The sequence below is a fragment of the Lithobates pipiens genome, unplaced genomic scaffold (genome assembly GCF_037356315.1).
Source record: "Lithobates pipiens isolate NorthernLeopardFrog02 unplaced genomic scaffold, aLitPip1_a1.2 Scaffold_22, whole genome shotgun sequence".
Lineage (NCBI taxonomy): Eukaryota > Metazoa > Chordata > Amphibia > Anura > Ranidae > Lithobates > Lithobates pipiens.
The window spans coordinates 65,276,994-65,289,584 of NW_027507784.1; the positions used below are offsets into that span (position 1 = coordinate 65,276,994).

Below are 12,591 nucleotides of genomic sequence, written 5' to 3' on the forward strand. Positions count from 1 at the left end.
ATCGCTATGGAGATTTTTAAGGGTAAAAGTTTGTTGCCATTCCACGAGCGGACTCAATTTTGAAGCATGACATGTTGGGTTTCAATTTACTCGGCGTAGCATTATCTTTCACAATATAAAAATAAATTGGGCTAACTTTACTGTTGTCTTATTTTTTTTAATTCAAAAAAATTAATTTTTTTCAAAAAAAGTGCGCTTGTAAGACTGCTGCGCAAATACCGTGTGACAGAAAGTATTGCAACGACTGCCATTTTATTCTCTAGGGTGTTAGTAAAAATTTTTTATAATGTTTGGGGTTCTAATTAATTTTCTAGCAAAAAAAAAAAGGTTTTACCACACATAAGAAACAAACCTAAAGCTGGCCATACACCTATAGATTATCTGCAGATCTTCTATGGTTAGATGGAAAAAGTGCAACAGATTTCTCAATGTTCGCTAAACTGTGTGGATGGAGGAATCTCCCACTTTTTCCACTAACCATAGAAAATCTGCAGATAATCTATAGGTGTATGGCCAGCTTAACAGTCCTCAGAGCCACCCAAACCACATACTTGTCTGCCCCCACATACACAGTTTTGGAGTGCAGTGCAGTGCTGTTTTATTTTAATTTTTTTTAATTTTTTTTGCTACCAACCTTTAATAGACAAGCCTTGTCTGCTTCTCAGGCTTCAGAGCACTGACCACGTGTCCCAGGTGAGCCTAAATGGCCTGGGGAGGGTGCAACACTTGGAGTGGATCAGCAGTCCCAAAGGGTATGCAAAAGGAGCCTGGAAATGTGTAAAATCCGAGCAGAACTTTTCCAGGCTCCCTATGAGACCCTTTGCCACAGATGATATCCATGGTCTTGCAGCTCTCTCCTGACCGGAAATCTTTAAAGCAAATTATAAAACAAAAGCACACAAAAGCCTTGTACAAAACCTTCACTGAAATTTTATCTTTAAAAATCTCTCATACATGTAGCGTCCAGCCAAAAAGTTAGGCTAAATTTAGTTGGCTTCACTGTACTCAGTGGAGTGGTGATCTGTTTTCTTGGTCTGGTCAGGGTTTCCCAGGCTTGGTGATTGATTGCTCCTGCTTGTTTCTGGAGGGACCTTCTAGAAATAGATCAGGGAGGGTCAATCACTAAGTTCTGAATATTAATATTACCTTGGCTAATCCCTGGAGGGGGCACCCAGAAGGTGGCTGAGGAAGGTGATAAATATTTGGAAGGCCCATTCAGAGTGTTTGGTTTCTCTTCAGGGAGGGTTCGAGTTCTCCTGGGCTGCTGTCCCTGGGAGGCAGCTATAGTGTGAATAGAATTACTGTTTGGGCCTCAGCAGGCACCTGTCTGATGGTCTGGAAAAGATTGCTAAAGGCCTTTTAGAGTCTGGCCTGGAGAAGATTCTTTTATCTCCCCCACTGAAGAGTATTGTATGGAAGCTGGGTGGCAGACAGCTATGAGGGCATTGTCAGTAAAATATGGTTTTGGGACTCTGAGGCTTGCCTGCTGCTAGAGGAAAGTGAGTGCCAGGGGATACTGTATGGACTGGATCTACTCTGAGGGCCCTTTTACACTAGAAACTGCATGATAATCTCACAAGGACATTGTGTGGTTCCTGTGCAATTCACATGTAGGTCTGTGCAGTGCGATTTTAGCTGAAATCGCACTGCACCAAAAATATCATACGATCAGTGTTTGTGACCTGCGTTTGGGGTGTCATTAACTGTATTGACACCACTGCAGACTGCAAATGCAGTTAGATTGGAATGCAGTGCTGGAAACCGCACGGGAACGTTCTAGTGTGAAAGGGCCCTTATAGACACCTAGCGTTACTGGCAATTTCCTATTACCTCCCGTCAAGGTATTGCTACAGGACTTGTGATAAGGAGTCGTCCTGTTGATTTTTTTATACTGTTTTGTAACATTCTGCAGCCTTATCCCTTCCTGTTCAGATTTTCTACAAATAAATTCACAAAAAGAGAGGCCCGAGGAGCGAAGAGGAGCATAGCAAAAGGGCCAGCATGACAGTGGGAGAAGGGTACAGCAGGGGTTAATCTAGTGGTGCGAGTTGTGGAGTAGAAAGGGGGGTGGCTAGGAAAAGAACGGGAGGGGAGGAGTTTTGAACATAGTTTGGGAAGAGGAGGAGTCCCCGGGCAACATTCCAATGGGGAGAGAAGGAGAGGAAATTTTCCGCCCACCCTCCCTGAGTGTTGTTGGTGTTTGTCTTGTACTATTTTTTCTTGCCTCATAGGTTTGCTTGCGGATTCGTCATGGCAGCTTTCGGTGAGGCGGTGGTGGTGGTCTTGTATGGTGGTAACTGACGCAGAAGATGGAAGTGTGGGGGACTCATTAGTGACATGGGCTCCATTGGTTACAGCTAACATGGGTTAGCTGAGGATGGGAAGGTGGACACTGCGGGTAGTGAGTTGTCTCCGGGCTGAAGTTATCACGGCCGGAGGCCTAGTACGGTAGCATGCCCGCAGTGTAAAAGTGGAACATTTATTTGGGGAAGTGCCATACAAGACCACCGGGTAAAAAACTGATATTTTTGAGTTTGTTATTTATGGTTAAAGTTGATACATGTTTTTTATATTTTGTAAATAAAAGGCTTCTGTGGCTGGTTATACCCCAAAAGAAAGTGTGGTCTCATTCTTATAGGTAAGAGGATGGGGAAACAGGTGGGGGGTGTAATGATGGGGCAGCAGTTTGTGGTGAAAGGAGGTGTACCTCTTATCTGCACTGGTCAAGACATCTCCTAGACCAGGGGTCCCCAACCAATGCCAGTCTGTGGCCTGTTGATGACCTAGCTGCACTGCAGGAGATGAGCGATGACCACGGTCCACACAGGGCTATCACTGACCACGGTCCACACAGGGCTATCACTGACCACGGTCCACACAGGGCTATCACTGACCACGGTCCACACAGGGCTATCACTGACCATGGTCCACACAGGGCTATCACTGACCATGGTCCACACAGGGCTATCACTGACCATGGTCCACACAGGGCTATCACTGACCATGGTCCACACAGGGCTATCACTGACCGCAGTCCACACAGGGCTATCACTGACCGCAGTCCACACAGGGCTATCACTGACTAGGCAAGTGATTAAAGAATATTATCTCTGACACTTAGTCCTTTTTCTGGGTGTTTATTTAACAAAAACACACACTTTTGCAATAGAGGGGTAGAAGATAAGGGGAATTCAGGTACCTTTGTAGTTTTGCGGGTTAAAGATATTTCCTTGATCCAAAGGACAAACGATTCCCACAAGCTGGATCTAGCAATCAACAGATAGGCCTCTCTCACTGACCTAGCAGCCAGTAAGATGCTTGAACAAAGTCTCTGCCACAGACTTGATAAGGTTATCGGTCTTGTCATGCAATCCTCTGCCACAGGAAGGCACGATAAGCTTCTGGTTGCAAAATTAAAGAGTTTCCCCACAGTACCTGACCCTTTCAGCCAACCTGGAGATGCTGTGTGGTGGACAACCCAGGATGCATCCTCCAACTGAGTCTCCGGGCTTCTCCATGAGGCACCAGCCTTATTGCTCTGTCCTCCTCAGAAAAGGCCTCCCCTGGATCCTCCAGCTTGGCTTCTCCCCGCAGGCAAGACAGCACAGGATCATCTCTGGATCAGTAGGCCCCAGAGTCTTTGGGCCTACCTTTCAGTTGCGGAGTCTCAGGCCAGCCAGCCCCAAGACATTGAATAAGGCAGCACACACCTCAGGCCAGGAGGGCCATGAGGTCGGGAAAAACGAACCCCAGAAAATAGCGTTGGTACCTTAAGTACCCTTACCCAGAATGCACAGTGAGTAGACCACTCCCTCCAGGCTGTTTCCGAGTAAAAGGGGTACCCAATACATTTAGCTTTTTGCATTTCTAACACTTACCGGTGGTGACAGGGACACCCACTGTCAAGTGGAAATTAGCACAACCCAGCCAAACTGGTACAGAAGCCAGAACTTTAGCATAATTAGTCTGAACCAAACTGCAGCTTCAGACAAACTTAAATTTACAAAAATACTAGCATCTGTATTAAAAAATACCAGCGCTACATATGGTACATACAATTTATACGGTATGTACATAAAAGAAAATCCTATGGCTGTGCAAATGTGATTTTCATTGCCACTCAAACCATAGTGCTAATAGCATTCCATTAATGGCAGTGCTCATTAGGGTTTTTTTTATGCTGATTTACATGGGACAAAGTTGTGGGGGAGAGTTTACAACCACTTTAAATCATGAGTGTGAACTTCTAATGTCATGTCTACATGGAGAATAAAAACAGTGACACCTCATTACTTTCTTCCATGTTAATAATTATTGTTAGATAAAACCAATTAACAATAAATTCAAATATTTGAAATAGTTTTATTAAATAATATCCAACTCCATAACATAAATTACCTTTTATAACACTGACTTCTGGACATAATACAGACATGAAAGTGAGGTGCTTACAGAATAGTTTACTTATGTTCTTGGTGTGGTTTAGAAGATGCCAGTGCAGAGGTATTTTATTGTAATGTTGAAATAACTTTGCTGGTGGGCAGAGACCATAACAAACCAGAAAAGCTGATTGGGCCTCACATTAATTTTGATATAGCAAAAATGTCCTTTACAAATTACTCGCGGCATATCGCCATTGACTGTGGCGCACTCAGTGCGCCTGCGCGCCGCTGTCTACGGCGCATGCGCCGTAGACAGCGGTGCCTGTCTTTCGGCAAATATCTCCTAAACGGTGTAGGTTTAGGAGGTATTTCTTGGACCTACAGGTAAGCCTTAATCTAGGCTTACCTGTAGGTCAAAGTTGGTTGTAAGGTTTTACAACCACTTTAAGCAGAGATATGGAAGCTTCTGTTGTTGACTCAATTCAAGATGAAAATTATGAGTTTGTCAATCTGATCCTCCCTTCACTGCTTAGTGAGCATTTGATTTGGAAAAAAGTAGCCAACTAGTGAAGGCTGAAGAATCAACTCACATTCTGCATATCTAAACAAGGTCAGTGTCTCACTTGGTGGTAAAGTGAGGATCAGGATGACAGCTCGGGATACTGCAGCATTAAAGGGAGAGTAGACTTTAAAACAAAGGTGTACTTACCCTCCCAGCAGCCTTCACTAACCCCCTCCTCTCAAGTCTCTCGTATCGAGATAAAACCTATTGACATCTATAAGGGTTCTGGTGCACACATTCAGACAATGCAAGAACTAGGGAATATGCTAATGTGGGGGAGGGGGAGTAATCTTTATTTGAAACGATTTACCCGTTAAAGGCAAGCCTACAGCAGTAGTTCCTAATTATATCTTTTCATGGGTACCTTTTAAGCTACATATATACATAGACTGGTTAGGTTGTTTAAGACCTAATCTACAGATTATTTGGCCCTCTATGAAGAGAACCCCTAACAATATCCATCCAGATGAGCAAAAGACCCCATCCTTCTTATGCGGTTATCCTAGTCATCAACATCATCCTTTGGTGGTCTCATGATTGAGAGGTTGGTATGTGTTCTGAACATCCATAGAATAAAGATTTAGTTGAAGTATTTGGTGCTATTATTGGAAATTTCTATTTTCTACTTTTTTGTATATTTAGATGTTTATGGGCATGTGATCAGCTTGCTGTATATCTTATCAATGTGTGTTAATGTTTTAAAACGTATCTCTATGTATAATTTGTAATATTACATATGTACAGTACATGCATCATCCATATATGATTTTTGTGTAGCACAGGGATTGTACATTACTGCTCTCAGTGCAAATCTATCATTCTACTACAATCTTTAGGTGGCTTATCCTGTTACCTCAGCAGTTGCTCATGTTGTAGGTGTTAACTGTACAGAGTCACATAGAGGGTCTCACTGACCCACAGTTCTCATGGTTTTCTCTGAAGAAAGATCTAAAATGCCATATTTTAGATCTGTGCATGGCTGTTCGCTCAATGTGAGGTTAAATGAAATTATAGATGGACGAGCAGTCCTAGGTGCAGACAGTTTTTGATTTAGGCAGTTACTTGCCACATGATGGCCCTAATTAGCCATGTATATTAGGCCTAACAGAAAATTTTAGATATAGGGGTTTATTTACTAAAGGCAAATCCACTTTGCACTACAAGTGCACTGGAAAGTGCAGTAACTGTATTTCTGGGGGGGGGACATTAAAGGAAAATAAAAAAAAAACAGCATTTTTTCTTGTACATGATTGGATGATAAAATCAGCAGAGCTTCCCCTCATTTCAGATCTTTTCCTCAGATCTCCAGTGACTGCACCTCCAAGTGCACTTGTAGTGCAAAGTGGATTTCCCTTTAGTAAATCAACCCCATAGTTTTCCAAATACTCCTTATGTTAAAGCGGAGGTCCACCCTAAAGTGGACCTTCCACTCATCGGAACCCTCCCCCCCTCCGGTGCCACAATCGGCACCTTTCGGGGGGAGGGGGGTGCAGTTACCTGGATAATCCAGGTAACTGCACCCACTTCCGGGATAGCTCTCTGCGGAAAGGGGCGTAACTTACGCCCCTTTCCGCAAGTGCCCGCCCCTTCCCGCAAGTGCCCCGCTGCCTGCTGGGAAACACACAGATCCCAGAGGCAGCGGGGAGCGTCCTTATTGCGCAGCGCGATTCGCGCATGCGCAGTAGGGAACCGGGAAATGAAGCCGAAAGGCTCCATTTCCTGATTCCCATACCCAAGATGGCGGCGGCAGGACCCGACAGGCGACCTAGAGATCGGCTTCGGGTGCCGACATCGCGGGCGCGCTGGACAGGTAAGTGTCACTATTTTAAAAGTCAGCAGCTGCAGTATTTGTAGCTGCTGGCTTTTAAAAAAAAAAAAAAACGCGGAGTCCCGGTGGACTCCCGCTTTAAGTACCAAGGCTCAAAGCTTCCTAGAAAGAACCTACCAAAGTCTAGCATGCTGAGGAGGAAGAATGGCCACACACATGAAAAAAGATGTAATGTGTGTGTATGGTGTGGTGATTATAGGATATGTTATTCCTAGCAAAAAGGGTTGTAGTTTTCTTAAAGAGGTGGTCCACCTAAAAAATAAAAATATATATTAAAAGCCAGCAGCTACAAATACTGCAGCTGCAGACTTTTAATAAATGCACACTTACCTGTCCCTGGGTCCAGCGATGTCGGCAGCCGAAGCCGACCAATCGCTCGGCTCTCGGCTGCTGCCGCCGCCATCCTCAGTGAGGGAGTCAGGAAGAGAAGCGTTGCAACTTCACTTCCCGGTTCCCTACTGCGCATATGCGAGTCGCACTGCGCGTTCTAGCTGGTCCCCACTATCTCCTGGGACCCGTGTGTGTCCCAGCAGATAGCGCGGGGGGGGGATGGGAAAAGGCGTAGACTCCCATGGGAGTCTATGACCGGAAGTGGGCACAAATACCTGTCTTAGATAGGTATCTGCACCCCCCTCGCCCCTGAAAGGTGCCAAATGTGACACACTGGAGGGGGGGAGCGTTCTGAAAAGCGGAGGTTCAATTTTTGTGTGAACCTCCACCTTAAGCAATACTCTGATTATGTTAAATGGCATCTTTAGATACAAACATTGCTTAGCTAAGTTATTTTTATAAAGGAAATTCATCAGTAGAAACATGTGTTGCCCGCCATAGTTGACCCCCTTCTCAAACAGCTAGTTGCCTGGATGTCATGCATATCCTCTGACTTCAATAGTTCGAATCACTGGCCCACAACCAATATGCAGGACAACAGTTCTGGCCTTATTGGCTGTATACTTGTTTTGCATCAGTGACGTAGAATAATGAGAGTGCTAAACAAATGTCTAAGCATCCAAGGTAATTACATGATAAAATTGATTTAAAGCAGAAGGCTTAATTTGACTATGAAACAATTTTATCATAAAATTACCTTGGACATTTGTTTGGCGCTCTCATTGGATTGTATGTGTGTTGATTCTCAACCTTGGGTCCTTTCCCCTTTTTTGTTGAGGGTGGTCCCCTATTTTGTGAAGTGCTAGCAAACCTAAGAAAATCCAAATATAGCACCATGTTCTTTTTCTTGTGTTTGCAGAATCATTGGAGTTAAGGAATCTTCATAACAACCAGGCAACTACCATTTCAGAAGTAGGCCACCAGTGGCTTCAATGACGTTACTTTCAGGGCAGGTTTCCTTTAACACAGCAGCATATGTAATGATGATGTGAAGGCACCAGCTTTTCAGTAATTAATCAACATCACAACTGTATTACATGGAAAGAAGTCATTTATCAAAGTCGTTTTGGACATTAAGTGTTTCAGTCATCACCCATTCAAGTGGGTTGGCGCTCTGCCCAGTGCAGTCTAGGTTCACCAGAGCGAAGATGGATGAGTCACCGCCTGAACCATTCCGCTTGATCTCTGCAATCACAACAACTTGTGTGCTAATGTTTTTATTCAACGCTTAAATGTCAGGGACGGCCTCCGACGTCGTATTGAGGCTCGGTTCAAATTTGAATTCGGAAGGTAGATCCAGAACCGAGTACTTGATTTGAAATCCCCCTCCGACGATGGAGCTGTCTGTCAAGAATTTTAACGTCATGACATTCCCTGAAACCAAGAAAAACACAGATTTAGGAGACGTGTGACTAAGAGCTTGTAATATTTTTACAATTCTGTTTGGGTTGAACTCTTTCTAAAATAACAAGTCAAGATGTTATCTCCTATTTCTTCTAGGAATCTGCCAACTCATGTGAAATTCCAGACTGTGTAAAGGGAAAACTGTAACTCAATGATAGGAAAAATAATCTGATCATGATTTTTTATTTGTAAAGGAAAAGTCAATTTTTAAAGGTCCTTCCTTTCTTCAACAATGCCAGATCAGCATGACACTATTCATCTCACGCAATGCTTTTTTTTTATGCTGCCCCAATTCATCCACTCCAACAAGAGGCGGGTGCCTATAACATTAGGTATATGGATTGGAGGTGGCCTGGCTCATGATTGGATAAGATACCTCTGACCTGTATACTTGACATCATAGGCACCCTTCCCTTTGTCAGAGCCAATAAGAATAAGGCTGCTTTCACACTGGGGCGGTATTCAGGCGTTACAGCGCTAAAAATAGCGCCTGTGTAGCGCCTGAAAAAAACCGGCCCCTTTCACTCCAGTGTGAAAGCCGGAGGGCTTTCACACTGGAGTGATGCGCTGGCAGGACGGTGAAAAAAGTCCTGCTAGCCGCATCTTTGGAGCGGTGAAGGAGCGGTGTATTCACCGCTCCTAAACCGCTCCTACCCATTGAAATCAATGGGACACCGCGGCAATACCGCCGGCAAAGCGCCGCTGCAGCGGCGCTTTGCGGGCGGGTTTAACCCTTTTTCGGCCGCTAGCGGGGGTTAAAACCACCCCGCTAGCGCCCGCAGACCGCCGCTAAAACGACGTTAAGGCTGCTTTCACACTGGGGTGGGAGCGGCGTCGGCGGTAAAGCGCCGCTATTTTTAGCGGCGCTTTACCGTCGTTTTAGCGGCGGTCTGCGGGCGCTAGCGAGGTGGTTTAACCCCCGCTAGCGGCCGAAAAAGGGTTAAACCCGCCCGCAAAGCGCCGCTGCAGCGGCGCTTTGCCGGCGGTATTGCCACGGTGTCCCATTGATTTCAATGGGTAGGAGCGGTTTAGGAGCAGTGAATACACCGCTCCTTCACCGCTCCAAAGATGCGGCTAGCAGGACTTTTTTCACCGTCCTGCCAGCGCATCGCTCCAGTGTGAAATCCGTTTTTTTTCAGGCGCTACACAGGCGCTATTTTTAGCGCTGTAACACCTGAATACCGCCCCAGTGTGAAAGCAGCCTAAAGCGCCGCTAAAAATAGCGGCGCTTTACCGCCGACGCCGCTCCCGCCCCAGTGTGAAAGCAGCCTAAGCCAAGAAGAGAGAACTGCACTGGTGGCTAATAATGGCTAATATTGTCTTTTAAATGCGACAAAGGCCTGTATCCCAGCCCTATGGAAGCAGGAGGAACCCCCCCTTGATCTTGATGTGGCTTAAAAAAATAGCCAATATATATTCTATGGAAAAAGGTATTGCAATTACCCAAGGTAAATAGGAGAAATTTAATTTAAAGTGAAACCATGGTCCCTTTTTGTATGTACCAGGGAATATGGCTGTGCGCTTGTGGAGGGGGAGCTGGCAGGGGAGGGGAAAGAGAGAATCTAATTCCCTCGATTTTTTTCGTCTCCGTCTCCCTTTTCCTTATTTCCTGCACTGGTGAACTATACCCGGGCATAAGTGAGACCTGAAGGGGGGAAACGGTAGAATGGACAAATTAGAGAGAGGGGAGATTACCCCCCCCCCCCCCCTTCATTTCCTTTTTTTTTCCTTAATATCGGTCATATATACAAATAGAATTGTAATCAAATTTTTTTGCTTTGCATACTGAAATGAAACAGACACAGTTTTTGTTTTATCCAACTGTATTCTTTTCTATACTCACTGTATATATCCGGCTCTACCTCATACAGTGGCTGTCAGAAGCAACACAATCCCTCTGCTTCCTTCTCACATCACAGCCATTTCCTTCTACAGTTTTCAGATCAGATAAATATAAATTTTCCTTCTTTAACCATTTCAATACTGGGCATTTTCACCCCCTTCCTGCCCAGGCCAATTTTCAGCTTTCAGCGCTGTCACGCTTTGAATGACAATTGCGCGGTCATACAACACTGTACCCATATGACATTTTGATCATTTTTTCCCACAAATAGAGCTTTCTTTTGGTGGTATTTTATCACCTCTGCGTTTTTTTTTATTGTTGGTTTGTGCAAAAGTTATAGAACCTACAAAACAGGGGATAGATTTATGGCTTTTTTATTTGTTTTTTTACTAGTAATGGCAGCAATCTGCGATTTTTATCAGGGCTGCGATATTGTGGCGGACAGATCGGACAGTTTTGACACTATTTTGGGACCATTCACATTTATACAGCGAACAATGCTATAAAAATGCACTGATTTAATGTATAAATTTCACTGGTGGGGAAGGGGTTAACACTAGGGGCGATCAAGGGGTTATTCGTGTTACCTAGGGAGTGATTCTAACTGTGGGGGGAGGGGACTGAGTGGTGGTGTTCCTCTGTACTGGGAGAGGAGATCGGTCTCCTCTCCCCTAACAGACACCTTGCAGCCATCATTTGACTATATGCAGGATGGGAGCAGGTTAAAGTATAATTCCATGGATCATGGACATACCATGCCACCTAAAAATTTGATTTCGGCATGCTACTATAAAAGAGGTGTTTCCACACAATATGGACAATATGGACTAAATGAAGAATTTAACAAGTAGGTTAGGACTGTCAAAACTGCTGCCACATGTAGACAGAGCTGGAAGCTCAAGCCCAACGATTTCACAGAGTCTCAGAGCTATGAACAACTGTTGGGTGGATTAACGCTCCAGCACATACTAAAAACAATTCTATAAATTTTGGGTGGTCTGAAGCAGAATCTCAGGGAGACATTTAAAAACACACCAGGCATAAAACTAGAATACCAATTTTGGGTGGTCTGGGCCATTAAAAGCCCCATACACACAATCAGTTTTTCTGCTGAGTTTTCCTTCAGATTTACCAAAACCATATAATATGAGGTCAAACCTTAGGAGTTTCAATGTGTATGCAATCAGGCCGGCCCTCGCACTACATGGTTTTGGTAAATCTGAAGGAAAAACTCAGCAGAAAAACTGATAGTTTGTATGGGGCTAAAGAGTAACTCCAGGCAGAAAAATAAAATACAGTTTAATCACCATCATTATACTGCGGCAGGTTGGCTCGTTCCCGCAAATCGCCGTAGGTGTACATCGGCACCTTTAAGGGCGATAGCAGGCATGCGTCTGCTGCACGCCGGGTAGGGTTGCCACCTGTTCGGGATTCACCCGGACAGTTCGGGTTTGGAATCATGTGTTCAGGTTTCAAGCTACTTGAAACCCGGACACATTATTCAGAATGGACTATGGCCTCCCAGCAGGGTTGCTGGCTGCAGTTGTCTAAGTTGAGAGTGTCTGTTACAATTTTTTCACACTGTCAAAAGCCAGCACTAACAATCCCCCTCTACACACACACACACACACACACACACACGGAGAGAGGGCTCAATCTCCTCTTCTTCCTCCCGCCCCTACCCCTCTGTGTCTGCCCATACTCCAATCCCCGGCGCTGTGCCTCAGAAAAGGAAAGTGGGGGGCTGGAAATTTGAAGTCCAGCAGCCTTAGATACATCTGGATGAGAGGTGCCAAGGCGTGAGTGAGATCACCATCCATCCCTGTCTGTGACTAAAGTCTCCCCCTTCTCTCTCCTGCCTCTGAGTGAGTACACTAAGGTAAATCAGAGTTCTCAGAGCACCCATTATATCAGAGTTCCCCTTTACACCAGAGTCCACAGTGTTCCCCCTTACATCAGAGTCCTCACGAGTTCTCAGTGTTCCCCCTTAAATCAGGGTTCCCAGAACATCCCTTATGTTAGAGCCCCCAGAATTCTCCCTTACATCAGAGTCTGCAGAGTCCCTTCTTACAGTGTAAGGGAACTCTGCAGATTCAGATGTAAAAGGGGAATTCTGTGAACTCTGATGTAAAGGGGGACTCTTGTGATTAACTTCATATGATTAGAAATCTTATTTACCATA

General features: G+C 44.8%; 1 protein-coding gene across 1 annotated transcript in view; it reads right to left on the reverse strand.

Annotated features, from left to right (window-relative positions):
* Positions 1-4,342: 4,342 nt before the first annotated feature.
* Positions 4,343-12,591, reverse strand: part of TNFAIP6 (TNF alpha induced protein 6) — a 65,154-nt gene continuing 56,905 nt past the window's right edge. Inside the window, exon 6 of the mRNA XM_077447719.1 lies at positions 4,343-8,536. Within this exon, the coding sequence (XP_077303845.1) occupies positions 8,391-8,536 (146 nt within the window). The 3' untranslated portion in view covers positions 4,343-8,390. The remainder of the gene's footprint in view (positions 8,537-12,591) is intronic.